Source organism: Nerophis lumbriciformis, linkage group LG21 (assembly GCF_033978685.3).
Source record: "Nerophis lumbriciformis linkage group LG21, RoL_Nlum_v2.1, whole genome shotgun sequence".
Taxonomy (NCBI): Eukaryota; Metazoa; Chordata; class Actinopteri; order Syngnathiformes; family Syngnathidae; genus Nerophis; species Nerophis lumbriciformis.
Window position 1 is genome coordinate 20,583,061 of NC_084568.2, and position 21,184 is coordinate 20,604,244.

General features: G+C 40.4%; 2 protein-coding genes across 3 annotated transcripts; both read left to right on the forward strand.

Moving 5' to 3' along the window:
- Positions 1–334: 334 nt before the first annotated feature.
- LOC133620983 (uncharacterized) lies at positions 335–8,236 on the forward strand. 2 transcript variants are annotated; one of them, XM_061982718.1, is made up of 4 exons: positions 335–464; positions 3,096–3,339; positions 6,817–7,352; positions 8,127–8,236. In XM_061982718.1, exons 2-4 carry the CDS (start codon positions 3,096–3,098, stop codon positions 8,202–8,204), a joined length of 858 nt encoding a protein of 285 aa, XP_061838702.1. In that variant the 5' UTR covers positions 335–464; the 3' UTR covers positions 8,205–8,236. The 2 variants fall into 2 exon arrangements, with proteins under 2 accessions (XP_061838702.1, XP_061838701.1); XM_061982717.1 differs by having other exon boundaries at positions 6,817–8,231.
- Positions 8,237–8,671: 435 nt separating this feature from the next.
- Positions 8,672–18,161, forward strand: LOC140679679 (uncharacterized). The gene is made up of 2 exons (XM_072915577.1): positions 8,672–8,955; positions 14,769–18,161. Exon 2 carries the CDS (start codon positions 14,819–14,821, stop codon positions 15,674–15,676), a length of 858 nt encoding a protein of 285 aa, XP_072771678.1. The 5' UTR covers positions 8,672–8,955; positions 14,769–14,818; the 3' UTR covers positions 15,677–18,161.
- Positions 18,162–21,184: the final 3,023 nt, after the last annotated feature.

The following is a 21,184-nucleotide window of genomic DNA, read 5'->3' on the forward strand; positions in this document are numbered from 1 at the left end:
CACACACACTTGATCTCTGCTTAGCGATGTGTTGATAACTTCCGCGTCTCTTTGTTAGAAGCTAACAAGCTAAGCTAACTAGCAACCTAAGCTAGCACGAGGAGCTTCAAAGTGCCCTTAGACTAATGTATCCGAATATAAACAATTATTAACGACGTGTACTCTATTAAACGACATATATGTGTACATGTACATACAGATTAAGATCAAGTAACATTAATAACCACAATAACGTCTTCTCCATCAAACGCCATCTTGTTTTTTTGTCCCTCCTGTTTTGACGTCTTCGAGGGGCTCTCAAACCTGGAACAAATGTTCACCAGCGTGTGTTTCGCTGGGACATTAATGATTGGTGCACAACTACTTCGCCAAGCCACATAACAAAAAGTCACATTTAGGAGTTGCTTGTTGTAAAAAATTTAAAAAATATATTTGACTCCTCTCTACTAAAAGCGTCTAATGAGGTAATTTAAATGATATATTTTTGCATTATTTCCGTTATTTAACTGAGATGTTGTTCGAAGCTGACGTGCTATCGTTAGCACGCTAAGCAGGCCTATGTAGAAAATGCAAGCGTTATTTTAACAGTTCTGTATGATTATATTGTGTTATTTAATAATTTAAAACTATGTTTTCTTTATTGTACAGTCATGCATACTATTATTAGATATCTGTTGCTAGAAAGGAACATTTTCGTTTCGTAATTTTAGACTGAAGAAGTAACATTGTGTTACACATACATTGTAGTAGTCTACTTTGGTTACTTCAGTGTTTTTCAACCACTGTGCCGCGGCACACTAGTGGGAGATTATGTCATTTTACCTATTTGGGTTAAAAATATTTTTTTTGCAAACCAGTAATTATAGTCTGCAAATGATGTGTTGTTGTTGAGCTCGGCAGAGTAATCGTGTAATACTCTTCCGTACCAGTAGGTGGCAGCCGGTAGCTAATTGCTTTGTAGATGTTGCAAACAGCGGGAGGCTGTGTGCAGGTAAAAAGGTGTCTAATGCTTAAACCAAAAATAAACAAAGGGTGAGTGCCTCTAAGAAAAGGCATTGAAGCTTAGGGAAGGCTATGCAGAACGAAACTACAACTGAACTGGCTACAAAGTAAACAAAAACAGAATGCTGGACGACAGCAAAGACTTACTGCGGAGCAGAGACTGCGTCCACAATGTACATCCGAACATGACATGACAATCTACAATGTCCCCACGAAGAAGGATAAAAACAACTGAAATATTCTTGATTGCTAAAACAAAGTAGATGCGGGTAATATCGCTCAAAGGAAGACATGGAACTGCTACAGGGAAATACAAAAAAAAGAGAAAAAGCCACCAAAATAGGAGCGCAAGACAAGAACTAAAACACTACACACAGGAAAACAGCAAAAAAGTCCAAATAAGTCAGGGGGTGATGTGACAGGTGGTGACAGTACACCTACTTTGAGACAATAGCTATATTGATGAATGCTTGGTTATGCTTTAAAGTCATATCCAACAATTGCGACAACGACTTTTTACTGTCAACTGAGTTTCCTTTTTTAATGATTTCTGCTGGTGGTGTACCTCCGGATTTTTGTCAACGCAAAAATTGTGCCTTGGCTCAAAAAAGGTTGAAAAACACTGGGTTACTTCATTAACATTGAAAATAAATTATACGATTCCTAATAGGCTAACTTTACATTATACCTTTCTCACAATAGACTATGAATAAATATGAACTATTTCGTTTTTTATTACACTTTACATAAAATGTTAAATGGCTAAAAATTGCGTTATTTGCCTTGGCCGACTTCCAAAATATACAGTATTAATCATATATTTGGTTTAGTGCTGCATCAACAGTAAAAACACAAAGGCTTCATTATGTTTCAGTATTAGTCAGCCTCCTTGTTGTGGCCTCCTTTGCAGAACTGTGAGATTGTTCTTAATGCTGAAGTGGAGAAAATGTGAATTTCTTAGAAGTTTTAACATTTCCTACAGTCTGTAGTTAGGATGAGCAGAAAGGCTGTTTTTTGTTTTTGTTATATTGATTACTGTATTGCACACATTTGGTTATTTTTCCCCAAAATGTGTGTCAAGACACATTTTTATTAATTCAATATACTTATTACTTATGGCTATATACCAAAAAGTAACGGTCATGTTTGCACATTTTCATTACTTTGATCACATATAATGGACATTTGATGGCAAGTGATCGATGCTTATTCAGTGAGACAAAAATTGTAATTGAATAAATGTTAAATATGAAAAAGTGCTTCAATATACTGAACACAAATTGAACATGCATCAATAATTGTTTTGTAATAAAATCATGAGGTGCCCAAAGATTCTGCCTGGGGCGGTATAGCTCGGTTGGTAGAGTGGCCGTGCCAGCAACTTGAGGGTTCCAGGTTCGATTCCCGCTTCCGCCATCCTAGTCACTGCCGTTGTGTCCTTGGGCAAGACACTTTACCCACCTGCTCCCAGTGCCACCCACACTGGTTTAAATGTAACTTAGATTTTGGGCTTCACTATGTAAAGCGCTTTGAGTCAGTAGAGAAAAAAGTGCTATATAAATATAATTCACTTCACTTCACACTTCTGTTTGCTTTCTGTTGATTTAAAAATGTTGCTTTCGGAAACGGGAACGGAAAAGCCAACCAATCGCAGCTCTACAGTCCTTGCCACCGTTGACGCAAGGTTAGAGTTTTTTTTAGAGGTTCTCATCAAACTCGGCTGGAAGGTTGGGAGTGGGAAAAGCGAGCTGGCGTCACTTCCACCAACGCTGCAGCACAATGCAACTTGTATATGTGCAGACTGACTTAATGGAGTCATGAAGATATTACAATCCCAGCAGGAAGTTTTCTATATGTTGTAAAAAGATGGTCTGTGCGGCCACTGCTCATCTTGTATCAATAATTACTACAGTTGTAGAAAACAAGATCAATTACACAATCCATTATAATGACTAAATTATGTTAATTCCATGTGTAGAAGAACATTATAACCTCTGTCAGTTCATTTGTAAAATACTATATTTGATGGACTAAATAATATTTGACATGCCTGAGCTAAAGTTTGTTTGTGTTGTCTTGCAAATGTCTAACAGATGAACGGTTGTCAAAAAGAAGGTCCCCTTCAGCAGAGAGGAGGCTCATCTTTGAAGCAGAAGGAGCCACAGCCCCCCTGTGTTAAGGAGGAAGAGGAGGAAGTGTGGATCAGTCAGGAGGGAGAGTGTCTTCTGGGGCAGGAGGAGCCTGATCTCACCAAGTTTCCACTGACTGTTGTCTCTGTGAAGACTGAAGAACATGAAGACAAACCACCGGAGTCCTCACATCTTCATCACAGTCCAAGTAAGCACAACATCCACATATCATCTAATACAATGTTTCTTAACCACTCCTATGGAGGACCGCCCAAAAATATCTGTGTCGAACTCAGTTGTAATAGAATTTTCCACCACTTGTGGCAGTAATGGCAATATCAATCGAACAGAGGGAGTCTGGCGCCAAAGCGCAAAAATTATGACTAAAGTGGTGGAGCTGTATTTTCTTTTGCACCTACATTTTATTGAGAGTTTATTCAAAAAAACATATATTTTTATTTAGTCAGAATGTATTTTAGTACTACATAATTGTATGTACATGTATTTTTCATCAGTTTGTATGAGTCTCTTCTTTTGCAGTAAATGTGATGATATTTGTTTTTGTAATCAGCCTGGCCTCAGCCTTGAAAATACTCGTTGTGATGAACACATGCTTTCATATCATTTATCCTGTTTAACTGTAAGTAGTTATAATTATTAAATATAATTAAAATCGGGTAAGATGACTAATTCGGTGGTAATATTTGAGTGGGCTGCGGGGCCCTGTGTAGTGGAAAAGTTGACCCTGAGGTCAAAAAAGTTAAGAAACCCTGATGTAGATAAAATGTTTGTTACAAATTTTTAATCAAGGGTTTAACATTCTCTCTCAGGATGAAGATGTAAACATGCTTTTCCCCAAATAATATACATTCTTTATTAAAAAGGAATTGCACTTTTTTTTTTTTTATTGTTTTGCCCATTCTTTACAATTTTTATGTGAGACACGTCTTTCTCTTTTATGTGCATTCTAAATAGTAAAAAACTGCTTGTAGAAGGTGGCTAACATTACAGGTAATAGGAGTTCTCTATTGCATCCACAAAGCCCTCTAAAAAACACCCCAAAAGCACCAATAATACTTGGTAAGAGTTTGTGCGAGATTATAAATCATGCCTCACACTTGTATAGTAAAAGGTTGTGACTATAAACCGACACGTTTGTCAAATTCAATTTAAACCCAAAGACATCGCTAGTAAGAAATGGCAAGATGCTCGTTTCATCCATTTTACCAAAGGAGTGAAAATTAAACTGAATTAACCATCTAAACTGAGTTTTGTGCTGAAGGGGGAGAGGTGCAATGTCACTTCCTGGTCAAAAATGTAGGGGTGTGGCTAAAATCTAGAATCAGCCATGCCTCTAAAACTCCTGTGTTTTGGTCGTGACATTAAAACTAGTAACATTATTTTTTTTTAGCATAGTTTTTCAATTTAAAACTTAAACCCATAACACATTTGTCTTTCAACCTCTGTTCAAACTTAATCATAACGATCCTTTAAATTACACCATTGAAGCAAATCTAAAAAGTGATTTAAGTGGTATTTTCATAAATTGAAATTTAGGGGTCAGCATTGGGGACAGCTACGTCTCAATAGAAAGTAGTCTATAAAATGTGATTTAGTATTTATGTATATTATCACTATCTCAATTAATGCTCTGGGTTTAAACAAATCATAACATGATCTCAGTAAAATCCATGTCTGAATTCTTAGTTGTTTTGCTAAACCGTTTTATTTTTAGTAATGGGATAGCACTTGTAATTAATTCGACAGAATGCTCCATATACATACAGCGTGTATACTGTATAAAATATAAATGGAGGTGTTTGGATGTTTTTTTAAGCGCTTTATAGACCGACTCTCATAGGCTCCATTGTAAGCGGACTTTTGTTTACTAGTTAGAATGCATAAACAAGAAATACATATGTGTGCTTGTCTTACATAAGGATTGTGAATAATAGGCAAAAATCCCCCAAAAAGTGCACTTCCCCTTTAAGTAGCTTCTTACGAGTTCTAGACCAACCCTCCGATTCCATACTGTTCTAATTTATGGATTAAGGTGTTATGATTAATTGTGTCAAATGCTTTTGTTAGATCAATAAACACTGCAGCTGCACATTGTTTACCATCTATTGCAATGATGAATGCCATTGATGTTGAAATGTTGGCTCTGTAACTATTGGTTGTCCGCAAGTGTTCCACTTTTACGAATGAATATGTCCAATCTGTTGTTTAACAATTTTTCAATAATTTCCAAAAATTGTTGAAGTAAAGAAATAAATAGGTACAACTTTTGATTTTTTCATTTTGTTTGGGAATTTGCCTGTTTTAAAAGATATGTTGCTGATAAATACACTGTATTGCCAAAAGTATTTGGCCACCCATTACAATGATGAGAAACAGGTGTCCTAATTACTTGTGTATAAAATCAAGCACTTAGACATGGAGACTGTTTCTACAAACATTTGTGAAAGAATGGGCCGCTCTCAGTGATTTCCAGCGTGGAACTGTCATAAGATGCCACCTGTGCAACAAATCCAGTCGTGAAATTTCCTAGCTCCTAAATATTCCAAAGTCAACTTTATTATAAGAAAAATGAAGAGTTTGGGAACAACAGCAACTCAGCCACCAAGCGGTAGGCCACGTAAACTGACAGAGAGGGGTCAGCAGATGCTGAAGCGCACAGTGCAAAGACGTTCTGCACAGTCAGTTGCTACAGAGCTCCAAACTTCATGTGACCTTCCAATTAGCCCACGTACAGTACGCAGAGAGCTTCATGGAATGGGTTTCCATGGCCAAGCAGCTGCATCTAAGCCATACATCACCAAGTCCAATGCAAAGCGTGGGATGCAGTGGTGTAAAGCACCTTGCCACTGGACTCTAGAGCAGTGGAGACGCCTTCTCTGGACTGATGAATCACACTTTTCCATCTGGCAATCTGATGGCCCAATCTGGGTTTGGAGGTTGCCAGGAGAACGCTACATTTCGGACTGCATTGTACCGAGTGTGGAATTTGGTGGAGTAGCAATTTTGGTGTGGGGTTGTTTTTTCAGGAGTTGGGCTTGGCCCCTTAGTTCCAGTGAAAGGAGCTTTGAATGCTCCAGGATACCAAAACATTTTGGACAATTCCATGGGATGGCACTTCGAGTTCATAAGTGAGTAAAGGCAGGTGGCCAAGTAATTTTGGCAATATAGTGTATGTTAAAGGTTCTGAAATGTCTTCAATAACAGTTTTAATTGTTTCCATATCCAATCCGTTACCATCAGTTCAGTTCATATAAAAAGTCTAAATTTGATTTAATTTACAGCAACATAAGCACTGTCTAGTGTTTCGGAGGCACACAGCGTACGGCCAACGATTTCAAAATGGAAGATACCTTTTTATTTGTGGGATCCAACTAAGTTAGTGCATGCAAACATAGTGTTTGTCTCATCTTGACACCTTTAACTCACCAAATACTCGCTCATGGTTCTCAGACCACCCTATGCATGGAAGTTATTTTATTTACACTCAGTGAATGTGTTAAAATACAAGAATGAAAGCCTGCAAACATTAAAAAAAAATGTGTGGGACCTACAAAATTACATGATTTATACATTTTACCATTACGCTGTCCCTTGTTTATATTACATGCACTATATAATAGTTGACATGTCAGAGTTAAAATGTGTTTGTTTTGTTTGTGTTCAGACATCCAACAGCTGATTGGACGTCAGGAAGAACGTGTCCCTCAACCGCAGAAGGAGAGCTTCACTTTAAAGCAGAAGGAGCCACAGCCTCTCCATTTTAAAGAGGAAGAGCCACAACTCCCTCATATTAAAGAGGATAACAGCAAACTGCCCCCTCGTTTAAAAGGGGGTGAGCCAAAGCCTCTTCATGTTAAAAAGGAAGAGTTGGAGCCAAAGCCCCCACATGTTAAAGAGGAAGAGGAGGAAGTGTGGATAAGTCAGGAGGAAGAGTGTCTTCTAGGGCAGGAGGAGGCTGATCTCACCGAGTTTCCACTGACTGTTGTCTCTGTGAAGACTGAAGACCATGAAGTCAAACCACCTGAGTCCTCACAGCTTCATCACAATCCAAGTGAGGAGAACATAGAGGTGGGACCTTCAAGCAGCAGCTCACCAAAACACATGACAACAGAAGCTGATGGAGACCACTGTGGAGGATCACAAGCAGACAAGATCTTAGCTCCGCTATCAGATAGTGACGACACAACATCACACTCTAATGTAAATATGGAATCACACCTGAGAACACACATAGAAGAAAAACCTTTCAGTTGTTCATTTTGCGGTAAAGGATTCATGAACAAAGGTCATATGCATGCACACATGAGAACACACACAGGAGAAAAACCCTTTGGTTGTTCAGTTTGTGCAAAAGGCTTTGTTGTAAAATCTAATTTGACTCGACATATGAAAATACACACAGGAGAAAAACCTTTCAGTTGTTCAGTTTGCTGTAAAACATTCTCTGTCAAAGGTCATATGCAAACACACATGAGTACACACACAGGAGAAAATTATTTCAGTTGTTCAGTGTGTGGTAAAAAATTTGTTTACAAATCTAATATGCTAATACACGCAAGTAAACACGCAGGAGAAAAACCTTTTGCATGTTCAGTGTGCGGTAAAAGTTTCTTTACCAAACATCATATGGAAAGACACAAGACAACACACACAGGTGAAAAACCTTTCAGTTGTTCAGAGTGTGGTAAAAGATTCTCTCACAGAAGTAATATTCAAAGACACAAGAGAAGACACACAGAAGAACAAGCTTTTAGTTGTTCAGTGTGCGCCAAAAGATTCTCTCACAAAAGTAGCATGCAAAGACACATGGGGACACACACAGGAGAAAAACCTTTCAATTGCTCAGTGTGTGCTAAACGATTCTCTCACAAAAGTAGCATGCAAAGACACATGGGAACACACACAGGGGAATAACTGTTCCTATTTGAAAGTCATCCATGAATGAACCTAATAGTCACTGAATGTCTGTTGCAGGGCTTCTCTAAAGTCCAGATTTCGGTCCAGATTTGCCAATTCGCACCCAGCCAGCCCACCTGTTCAAACTATGTGTAATGTCACAGTGACCAGAAATATTAAATATGTGTGTTAAATATAACCTCTGCCTTGTTTTTAAGTACATATATTAAGGCCTACAGTAGGCTACTGTAATTTAATGTTGGTCATTATGGGGTCTCCACATCTGCGGTCCCCTCCAAGGTTTATCATTGTATCCCATTGGGTTGAGTTTTTTCTTGCCCTGATGTGGGATCTGAGCCGAGTGGTGTAAGACTGGAAAGTGCCCTGTTGTGTTAAATATTGTGTAAACAAAGGTGGTTTAGCGCACAAGTCACAATTTCACGTCTTAAATAGATGAATATTTTTTCTGTCATGGGAGAGTCAATTGGACTAAAGTACATCTTCAAGTAGTGGCAGTAATGCACCCTAAGTTGGTTTGCCAACCGCCAATAAAACACAAAAAAGAAGAATGCAAATAAAGTTCTGGGGGGAAAAAATGGACAGGAAGTGTTCTTGCGCACGCGCGGAGCGTGTGTCTGCCAGTACCAATCGTGTTGTGAAACGCAACATAGCAGCGTTTTCTTTAAGTCTGCGTCGATTCCTTCATTTTTGTTTTTTTACTTATTCGAAAAAAAACCTGAACTTTATTAATTGTTCGTGTCAGGACTAACTCAACTCGTCTCCGTGCACTCTGAAGCTTCTCAGGCTTAGCTGCTCGCTAGTTTAGCTCGCTATAGCTATCGTAGCTTGTTAGCCGCTAACAAAGAGACGTGGAAGTTATCAACACATCGCTAAGCAGAGATCAAGTGTGAGTATAAAGTGTTGTGATTGTGTGAAAATGTGTAACAGAGCAACGATGAATCAGTTGGTGAATGAGCGAGAAGGGCCTAGCTGCAGCCGCAAACACTCCCAAGTTGCGCACACAAGCGTGACGACAACTGAAGTTAAGCTGGAGAGACAATATGTAATTCAGAAAACAGAAAAAAAATATTGCTTAAAAGAAGTTAAGACTGCGGTGAGGTTTGGGTTAGTGTGCATATAACATACTTGCCAACCTTGAGACCTCCGATTTCGGGAGATAGGGGTGGGGGGCGTGGTTAAGATATATATATATATATATATATATAAGAAATACTTGACTTTCAGTGAATTCTAGCTATATATGTATATATATATATATTGTATATATATATATAAATAAATAAAATAAATACTTGAATTTCAGTGTTCATTTATTTACACATATACACACACAACACTCATCTACTCATTGTTGAGTTAAGGGTTGAATTGTCCATCCTTGTTCTATTCTCTGTCACTATTTCAGAACACACACATTATACAAATATACATTATAAAATCAATAAGAAAACGGGAGCTCTAATTTGGGAGTCTGAATTAGGATCAGAAGTTCCTACATAAACATTGCGTACTCACGTCGCCATTTTGTATTGATTACTGCAGCTGTGCACTGGATTCATTCACAAATACAAACTACAACTCACAAACACTTTAGAGTTAAACTTACTTAAACTTATAAAGATCACATGGATATTATTCAGTGAGTTGATTCACCAAAACTAACCTGTTATACAGGAGGAAAAAGCACACAGGACGTTTCAATTGTTCACAGACTGGTCGCTCTCATCAGAATGACAAGACACTTCCGGTCTGCAGGTGATAGCATTCAATTGGGAAGAAACGCCCTACTGCCCCCTACTGACCAATGTGAATACTGATAAATGTGTAATGACAGCTCCAAAAACGAATTCAAACCACAAAATAAAATAAATAAATCAACACAAAAATATGACACATTATGGGTGGGTCACATATGCATTTACAGTAGATGGCAGTATTGTCCTGTTTAAAAGTGTCACAACATTGCTGTTTACGGCAGACAAACTGCTTTACGGTAGACGAAAACTTGACTGCTGTTGTTGTGTGTTGTTACCGCACTGGGAGGACGTTAATGAAACTGCCTAACAATAAACCCACATAAGAAACCAAGAACTTGCCCTCCATCATTCTACAGTTATAACGTGATTGGCAGGCATGCTTTATATTGTGGGAAAGCGGACGTGAGAACAGGCTGTCAACACGTCACTCAGGTCCACATGAAGCTGGATGGGGCGTGGCCTCCAGTTCCGCCTGAATTTCGGGAGATTTTCGGGAGAAAATTTGTCCCGGGAGGTTTTCGGGAGAGGCGCTGAATTTCGGGAGTCTCCCGGAAAATCCGGGAGGGTTGGCAAGTATGGCATATAATCAGCCGTAAAAGCAACACAGTCAACAACCGAAATAACAACAACGTTGCATTAGCCATTGATTGATTGAAACTTTTAAGTTAAGTTAAAGTTAAAGTAGCAATGATTGTCACACACACACTAGGTGTGGCGAAATTATTCTCTGCATTTGACCCATCCCCCTTGATCACCCCCTGGGAGGTGAGGGGAGCAGTGGGCAGCAGCGGTGGCCGCGCCCGGGAATCATTTTGGTGATTTAACGCCCAATTCCAACCCTTGATGCTGAGTGCCAAGCAGGGAGGTAATGGGTCCCATTTTTATAGTCTTTGGTATGACTCGGCCGGGGTTTGAACTCACAACCTACCGATCTCAGGACGGACTTTTATTAGTATATTGCACAGTACAGTACATATTCCGTACAAATGACCACTAAATGGTAACACCCGAACAGTGTTGGGTTAGTTACTGAAAACCAGTAACTAGTTACAGTTACTAGTTACTTTATTTCAAAAGTAACTCAGTTACTAACTCAGTTACTTACACCAAAAAGTAATGCGTTACTGTGAAAAGTAACTATTTAGTTACTTCTTTTTTCCCCCTTTTTTTAAGGCTCCCATTAATGCCCTTTTAGCCTTAATTTCAGTACTGTTATTGCACTGGAGAATAATACAATGTGTTGATCAACTTGACATGCATTTGCATCACTGAACTCAGAAAGCAATGTGGTCTACATACAACACACAAAGACAAAGATATGTTTCAAAGGGCCAATTTATTTCAGGCCAGAACAAATTGACAAAACTATTTTAAATAGCTGCAACATAATGGCACTTTAACTTTAACTTTAAGTAGATAGGATCTTTTATCCAAGACACAACTTACATTTAACTAAAATTTTATTTTCTTTGTGCTCGACAAAAGAAAAGTATTGAGAATGTCTCCATGTTAAAAAACTCGACTTCTGGCTTCGCCATGATGTCTTGTTAGTTGTTATGAGAGTAGCGTTTGTGTGTGTGTGGCCCTTTAGATATGACAGCATGTGAGGTGAGTGAGCAGCGACAGTGAGTGCGTGCAGGTGCTCTAGCTTGGTGGATGGCTGCGTCCAATAAAGTCACAAAGTTGCAACAAACCACCGGTCTCGTCATTCACCCTCAGCTGTAAAGACCCACTGCCGGGTAAAGTGAAGGTTGTTAGCCCCGAAGACGTACATAGGCCCTGGAGGAACGTCTCCCCTGCGCTCCTCAACTGCGGTATGGGAGTCCCCCCCGCCCGCACCCACACAAAGCACGCCTTTTCTTTTCCACCGCAGCGCTGCAATAAAACACACTCAGATCTTCTGTTTCTAGCCGATACTACATGAAAAATAACGTAAAATAACGCAGTAACGCATCATGTAGTAACGGTAACTGAGTTACTGAATATAAAAAATAACGCGTTAGATTACTAGTTACCGCCGAAACTAACGGCGTTACAGTAGTCCCAACACTGCACCCGAATACGTTTTTCAACTTGTTTAAGTCGGGGTCCACGTTAATCAACTCATGGATCTTGTTACAAACCAAGTGTCCACTCTCGCCTTGCCATGTCTTTTTTTTATTCAACATAAAAAACAAGACATATTGAACATTTACAGACACATTGAGACTCTTCAATGTATTACAATAATTCAAACAAAAAGGTTAAACAATTGCACTGTGGCCATGTCCCCCCCCCAAAAAAAACAAAAAAAAACTTGATTTAAATCAATCAATCAATCAATGTTTATTTATATAGCCCTAAATCACAAGTGTCTCAAAGGACTGCACAAGCCACAACGACATCCTCGGTTCAGATCCCACATCAGGGCAAGGTTAAACTCAACCCAGTGAGATGACAATGAGAAACCTTGGAGAGGACCGCAGATGTGGGACCATAATAGCTGAATAGACAACCTAACCCCCCTTCCCCCCCTCTAGGGCGACCGGTGCAATGGACGTCGAGTGGATCTAGCATAATATTGTGAAAGTTCAGTCCATAGTGGATCTAACATAATAGTGAGAGTCCAGCAGAGACAGGTCAGCAGCAATGTACAGGCGAGCGGTCCACCCCGGGTCCCGACTCTGGACAGCCAGCACTTCATCCGTGGCCACCGGACCTGTGCCCCCCCCCCCCCCCCCCCCCTCCACGAGGGAAAGGGGGGCAGAGCAGAAAAGAAAAGAAGCGGCAGATCAACTGGTCTAAAAGGGGGTGTCTATTTAAAGGCTAGAGTATACAAATGAGTTTTAAGATGGGACTTAAATGCTTCTACAATAACAATATAATACAAACATTTAACGATTAAAAGAACAATGATCAAGTATTTTGTACATTAAAAGGAGAAGTATGTAAAAATCTGGCCAGAAATGGTACTGCAATCACGGTCAAAATTCTGTAGTCCCCTATCCCTGACGGATGTTGCCAGATATGCAGCTGAATCCAGCTCGATCGACCGGGCTACTCCAAGGAACTTCAAACTTCCACTGCCTCTTACTAGGGCTGATGTTCTGGGACCATAATAGCTGAATAGACACGCATTTTGTCAATAACAAATCTCTAACCAACACATTTTACGAAGAAATTAGGCTATTTTCAGGAAGAGGTACATCATGCCTGCGTACAATATCACAACAAATGGCAATCGTATGGTTATTGTCAGTACTATCAGAAAACAAAGACTAAAACGAACTACAACCAACGCTAGCAATGTTTATACTGGTGAAAATAAGTAGAGCATGCTTAGCATCCTAATGTACGCCCGAATCTAAAGAGGAGACATTTTACCAAGGTATGCCTATAGGCTACTGTTTGAAAAGTTTCAGATTACCATATAATTTGTTACATGTTCGAATGAGGAATTATTTTATCATGTGATTTGGCTGTCTCCATATGTTTCACATTGCCATGATGACAGCCGTGCTAATGTTGGAACCCATTTCCTCAGCGTATCAGCATATTTAGAACGAAATAGGCACTGACACTACCCATATCCACATAGGTTTTATTTGTCGAAAAGATTGTTTGCCTTGTCAGTTCAAATACACATTGACATATAGGCGATTAGCCGTTAGCCTATGTGTCCTTGACCGGGCTAGCATGCTAAGCATTACACTAGGAGCTAAGCACCATCACACTAAGCATTCGTTGCACGAACATACTAGCTTTGTTAGACAAGATCATAGACTGTATTGGACAATATAGTTTACATACAAAATGTCCATTTCCATTTATTACAAGTAATAAGAAAACGTAAATGCCTTACTTACCTATCAAGGAGGAAATTAGCAAGTTTGGCGTCAGATGAAAAAATCTTCTCCGCCTTCAATCCTCTCCATCTTTCAAAGGCATCCCCGATACAAATCCTAGTTTTCTTCCTGGCTTTGTCATGTTGAGAATCGCAACGACGCATTTCAGGTTTACTAAGGTCTGACATGTTTAGTAACTTTACCAGTGGCAGTAGTTAGGCGAAGATGGCAGTGTGTAACTGGCAACCTGGATGTGACACACTCACAGACGTTCTAATTGGTCAAACTGTAGAGAGCGGGACATCGAAATAAAAGCAATGACAATATTTTGGGGATGTAAATCTAATTTTGAAATCAGCATATCCCGGCTGAACTGCTGTTTTCAGTTCAATCAATCAATCAATCAATGTTTATTATATAGCCCTAAATCACACGTGTCTCAAAGGGCTGCACAAGCCACAACGACCTCCTCGGTACAGAGCCCACATAAGGGCAAGGAAAACTCACCCCAGTGGGACGTCGATGTGAATGACTATGAGAAACCTTGGAGAGGACCGCATATGTGGGTAAACACCCCCCCTCTAGGGGAGACCGAATGCAATGGATGTCGAGTGGGTCTAACATAATATTGTGAGAGTCCAGTCCATAGTGGATCCAACATAATAGTAAGAGTCCAGTCCACAGTGGATCTAACACATTTGGAGTTCTAGTCAGTTATAGAGGTATTCGAAAAGAACATGATTTATTAATGCCTTTTGATGACTTGACATGAAATTATTACATATGGCTCTTTCAACAGGAAGTTGTGACACACAAACATAAAGGAGAAACAAATAACAGAAAAAAACAAGAAACAATCATGTGCGAGGGATAGCACTACAATAAAATACAAGCAAATAAAAGTATCTGGCTAGCCTTCTCCTCAGTAGCGCCGACTGTCACTACCACAGACATTATATATATATATAGTGTGGTGTGTTTGTCCCCCTCATAGATTTCAAGCCAGCTCATACAATAACTTGGTTTTCTTTATTGCATTCAAATGCATTGAATTTCTCATGTGACTTAGCAAAATTGGATTTTTCTAAAACATGTGTTTTGTCTTCTTGTGTCCGCAGACGTCAGTGAAGAACATCTTCTCCCTGAGCAGCACGATTGGAGCTACAGGATGGAGCAGGAGGAGCCACAAACCTTCCACGTTAAAGAGGAAGAGGATGAACCACAGCCCTGCTATATTAAAGCGGAAGAGGAGGACCACAACATCGGTCGGGAGGAGTTTGAAGGACTAGAGGATAACCAAGTAATCCGTGTTGTCGTGAAGAGTGAAGATGATGAGGTCAAAGATGAGAGTGAAGAGAAGAGAGTGGTAGAGCCTCCAAGCATCAGCTCAAGACAACACATGACAACAGAAGCTGATGGAGACCACTGTGGAGGATCACAAGCAGACAAGCTCTTAGCGCCAGTATCAGATAGTGACAATGTAAATATGGGCTCACACTTGAGAACACACACAGGAGAAAAAACCTTTGCTTGTTCAGTTTGTGCAAAAGTGTTTCTTAAAAGCTCTCATTTGAATCGACACATGAGGACACACACAGGAGAAAAACCTTTCAGTTGTTCAGTTTGTTGTCAAAGATTCTCCAACAAAAGTAACATGCAATCACACATGAGAACGCACACCGGAGAAAAACCTTTCATTTGCGCAAACTGTGGCAAAATGTTTTCCCAAAGTGGAGCGATGCTGTCACACATGAGACGACACACAGGAGAAAAACCCTTCAGTTGTTCAGTTTGCGATAAAACATTCTCTGACAGAAGTAATATGCAAACACACATGAGAACACACACAGGAGAAAGACATTTCAATTGTTCAGTTTGTGCAAAAGGATTTGTTAGAAACTGTGATTTGACTCAACACATGCGGACGCACACAGGAGAAAAACCTTTTATTTGCTCAAACTGTGGCAAAAGTTTCTCCCGCAAATGTCATATGCAAACACACATGAGAACACACACAAGAAAATAACCTTGCAGATGTTCAGTTTGTGGTAAAAAATAAAAATAACTCAAATAGGTCTTATGGAAACATGAAAATACACTGATGGAAGAAACATTTCAGATCGGTTTGTGCAAAAAGCTTTGTTAGAAATTGTAATTTGACTTGACACTTGGGTTGCCTAAAGATGCAGCGACAAATAATAGGCCTCAATTAATTTCCAGTAGATTTGAGACGTAAAGATGAAAGCTATCAAGCACAAAAAAACTTGTAATTTATCATCCTGTGTCTAATAGTCTGGTTGACAGATTAGTCCAGAACTTCCAAAAGTTCCTGCAGTGGGTGGCATGATTTTGCAAATTTCTGGTTTAGTTACTGAACCATGTCACACGCGACTACCAAGAAAACTTCAACAGAGTTGTTTTTGACAAAGACCGGCCTGTGGTAAAGCCACTAAACACTTCACTCGTCCAACCAAATAGTTGGCCAACTAGTCACAAACCAGAAAAAAATATCAGATTTTTCAGGACTGGTCAGTCAATGCTGATAAAAAACTACAGGGGAGGAGAGAAGTGTTTAAATTGTGTCCTGTAACATATCCTTCCATCTGTCATCTTCCGCTTATTAGGGGTTGTGTCGCGGGGGCAGCAGCCTAAGCATAGAAGCTATGACTTCCCTCTACCCAGATACATTGTCCAAGTATTTAAGGCGTAGTCACTCCGTGTCCTGGGTGACCTCCTACCGGTTGGACGTGCCCTGAATACCTCCCCATGAAGGCGTCCGGGGGGCATTCTGACCATATGCCCAACCCACCGTATCTGGCTCCTCTTGATGTGGAGGAGCAGTGACTTTACTCTAAGCTCCTCCACTATCCCTAAGACGGAAGAACCTAATTTCGGTCGCTTGTACTCGTGGTCTTGTCCTTGTGGTCATAACCTAAAGCGCATTACAATAGGAGAGGATAGGAACGTAGACCGACCGGTAAATTAAGAGCTTTCCCTTCCGGCTCAGCTTCTCCCTTGCCAAGACTGATCGATACAGGGTCCGCATCACTGCAGACGCCGCACCGAGCCACCTGTCGATCTCACGATCCACTCTTCCCTCATTCGTGAACAAGACCCCAAGGTACTTGAACTCCTACCCTTTGGGCAGGATCTTGTGCCCAACCCGGGTTGGCATCGCACCCTTTTCTGGGAAAGAACCATGGACTCAGACTTGGAAGTGCTGATTTTGATAAGCCGGGCAAAATCTTCTGGATGAGGAAAAGAGGTACGTGGAAACCTGGTTGCGCTGACGGAACGTTCGCTGCTAGGTACGTGAGGGACTCGTGGGAGAAATGGAGAGTCGTGTGCCTCTCAGTGCTTTCCGTTGAGGACATAGAAGACTTCTATCTATTTGGAACTGTGTTCGCAGGGCATCTGCTGAGTGGGCTGGGCATTGCTTTGGTGTATCGTCAAATACGCTTGAACCCTTTCAGGGCGATGAACGGCTGAGCAGCACTTTAGATAACAGCAGTCAGCCACCGTAGACCCCCAACCCCCGTTGCAAGTTTTGTGGATTCTGTGTAACATGTTTATGTGTGCTTATGGCTACCAAGTTTTTTTTCTTGGCTTCAGTCTGCGCCCTCTCCCCAAGTGCCCAGTCTAAAACCAACCTTTTTTTACTCAACCATTTGACTGTCTCCCTTTGGATGTCCTGTAGAGAGTGCTTAGAGAGTATGGGGTACCCGACTGCCTGATTGTAGCGGTCTGTTTCCTGTATGATCATTGTCAGAGCTTGGGTCCGCATTGCCAGAAGTAAGTCAGGAATTCTTGCGGGGAGTGCTCTGGGAACATAAAGTATGGACCGTCTGATTGTGGCGGCGTTCTCCCTGTATGTTCGGTGTCAGTTCTTAGACCGTAGGTCGGACCCATTTCCAGTGAGGGTTGGACTCTTGTCAGGGCTGGCTTTTGTCACATATACTGTAACATATCTTGTGTCATAAGGAACATGAATAAAAACTGTTTAACTTCAGAGCAAACTGATACCAACACCGAAGGAACCTGGGACTATAATGATGTTCCAGAAGAGGAAGTGAATAACAGACTGCAGATGATTCTCACAGCTCAGAGGAGACAAATCGAGCTTTGGAAAGCGTTTCATGTTGAGGATGTCAACGTTTGGACTCATAACACTCAAATGATGGTGACATAGTTTGAGATCACATGTGTAAGAATGTAACTATGTTGCCTGAAAGTTTTTTATTTAATTTATCATTGTTTGTTTACAAATGACTGAAATGGTATTAAGTTGACTTTGTGAGAAAAGTAAGAATTAAACGTTTGCAGTTTAATGTTTCGGAAGTGGAAATGTGGTGTTTAATAAGTAAACAAGTATTAATGCTTTAAATATTATGATATTATGATCACTGTCATAAGGAACCGATAAGTTGGTTTATTTCTTCCGGGCTGTGGGTTTTACACATTAATGCCAATAGAGGGCCAAAAGCCAGGGGGAAAGTTGTTCGAAAAGCCAGTGAGAGCAGAAACGGAAAATAAAAGCTGAACTTTGTCAGCATCTTTTTCCTTTGTCATTTTTAACTTGGGATTACTAAAACATAATAGAGAGGGTGGATGCGAAAATGTTTAAAGTGCTTCTAGAATACAAGGATGGACAACTTGTTAGAAACGTAGAGCTGACTGATGTCTTCCTGAAAGTAAAGATGACGTAATGATGTAAAAGTGAAGGTCAAAGAGAACAGGCGCTAAAACTCACAAACACGTACGAACAAAGTTTTAGATGTCATCTTTGTGCCTCTCCACTTTTGTCGGATTTCAAGTGGATTTTCATTCAGTAACTGAGATTCAGAAAGGAGCAAGAGTTGGGTCAGTTAGTGACAGGAAGGAAGTGCAAAGGCAAGAAACATATTTTTTCCATGGGGCTAATATATTTATGCAAATGCAGTAATATTTTAATAATTAAGTACATATTGCCTGCTTTCTTTTCTTAATTCGGCTCGCGGTAGTAGGGATGAGTCATTGAACGAGTTACTGAGAGAACCTGTGAGTCCCGAGTCAGTAAAGAAGGTTGATTCGTTCATGACTCGCCCATCACTAGTGAGCACACACAAAAGTTGTTGAAAATAAGAATAGTTATGAAATAATATTTTGCTGAACAGCTCCAAGGACCAGGTCTTTAGTCAGGGTTCACAGACTTTTGTCCTTCAAGGTCACATGTCAAAGTTGCAGCGCTGCTCTCAATTTGCAAGTACAAACAAGGTCAATATTACAACATGATCTTTAGATACGGCCAGCTCATAAACTCTCAGAAGTAGAGAAGCACACATTTCTTACATTTTCAAGTTAAACTAGCCAACTGGATGATACACAACAGGACGTTCAATGTTTACGATTGTGACAATTGACTGTTTGGAACAAAGTATCGTGACTAATTCCCTATTAACCCACCACAGACCTCAGGAGAATCTTATAAGACATAAAATAATCAATTGTTTGCCGTCTTTGGTCAGAAGGGAAAATGGTGACAGAAACAACCCAATTGTCTTTGTGTGTGTAACCACTTTAGACAAGCAGGCTCCAGACAAGGGGAGTCACACTTTCCAACCTCTTGTGACTGCAGAAGATGGTAAAACACACTCACTACGTTTCCATGCACTAAATTAGTTTGATTTCTCAAATAGTTCGTTTTTTTGTATTTTCACACCGACATGTTAAGTCCCAGTATCCATCCATTCTCTCTAATACGACTGTTGGTCATACACCATGTGTCTCCCGTACACTGGGGGGGCGCTTATTTTCTTTTAGCACGGATTGATTGATTGAAACTTTTATTAGTAGATTGCACAGTACAGTACATATTCCGTACAATTGACCACTAAATGGTAACACCCGAATAAGTTTTTCAACTTGTTTAAGTCGGGGTCCACGTTAATCAATTTATGGTACAAATATATACTATCAGCATAATACAGTCATCACACAAGTTAATCATCAGAGTATATACATTGAATTATTTACAATCTGGGGGGTGGAATGCAGAGGGGGTTGGGGCGGAGGGTTAGGTTGGGTTGCTATCAGCATACTTCAGTCATCAACAATTATATTATCTGAGAAATGGACATTGTAACAGTGTAGGTATCACTTTGTAGGATATGTACAGCGAGCGGTGAACATAGTGAGCTCAGAAAGCATAAGCACAAGTATATACATTTGATTATTTACAATCCGGGGAGGTGGGATGTGGTGGGGAGGGGGGGTTAGGCTAGGGTTGTAGCTGCCTGGAGGTGTTCTTTTAGTGCAGTTTTGAAGGACGATAGAGATGCACTTCTGCGGTCCTCTCCAAGGTTTCTCATTGTAATGTTGTAGCAAATAATATTTCTATTAAATAGGCTTTACTTTGCATTTTAATTAACGTGGGATTATTTTTTGTATTTAGAAATAATAGTACCAACATTTTTTTATTTATTTTTTTCTCCAACATTTGTGGCACTGGCGTGGCGCCCCCTGATGGACGGCGCCCTTAGCATTTGCCTATACGGCCTATGCCACGGGCCGGCCCTGGATGGATGGATGGATATACAAAAGTGTATTATAGACATTATTATTATGAGTTTTATATTACAAATCAATCAGATAGTGTTATGATGCGACTTCAGTGTGAACTCTTCCTCGCCCCGGTCACATAATGGCGAATACTGAGGACGCTTATCATAAACGTCATCATTACTCACCGAAATAGATGGTTAAAAAATAAATAGTTGACAAATTAGCAGAAACAAGCGAAAATAATGTTTAAAGTACTCACGTCAATCAATGTTCCACCGCTGATTGCCAACACGCTCTTCAGAGCAGACCTCGATCGGGCAAATGTTCCCAAAACTGAGGGAGACATCTTCTGTCATTATCTTCTCCGCGGTTCAGAAAATGTTGACTTTTATTGCACAGAATCCTTGAAATTGCCACAAATGCGCCAGTATTGATACGACAAGAATTGAAGCATGTTTACTTTCGGGTTTACTTCCGTGAACACTGCAGGACGTGCAAAGTCATGACGCCATGTCTGTATTCGGGTCAGTTTGCATTCACATTGGAGTCTGGACACATTTTTTTTGTGATGTGAACGACTGCATAAAAAGATCAGATTTGACCAAAAAAAAAATCAGAATTGGACATCCTACCCTGCAGTGTTGTGAACGCACTGAATGTAGCCTTAATGCTGCTGTGGTCTGGATCCACCTTGCTATAATGTTGTGTCGTTCGCGAACGATTCGTTCGAACGAACGAATCTTTTGAGTGAACGTACTGAATCGAATCACTTCATGAACTGATTCGTTCCTTTCTCAGTTCAGTTGAGCTCCGCCGCGACCATGCTGGTATGAGTGGAACTGGCGCATTCTGTGACTCACTGAACCCTCGACGTCGGCGAACGACGCAGCCAGCTACTCATCATGGGGGCGGGGGGAGGGACTGAGCGAACGATTCGTTCACCGCGGACTAACGACATGAATCACTCAGTGAACGACAACGCTCTCTGCTCTGC

Coding starts and splice junctions, on each gene's coding strand:
- LOC133620983 (XM_061982717.1), top strand. CDS start 3,096: ATGAACGGTTGTCAAAAAGAAGGTCCCCTTCAGCAGAGAGGAGGCTCA. Junction 3,340..6,816: donor ACATCTTCATCACAGTCCAA/GTAAGCACAACA, acceptor GTTTGTGTTCAG/ACATCCAACAGCTGATTGGA.
- LOC140679679 (XM_072915577.1), top strand. CDS start 14,819: ATGGAGCAGGAGGAGCCACAAACCTTCCACGTTAAAGAGGAAGAGGAT.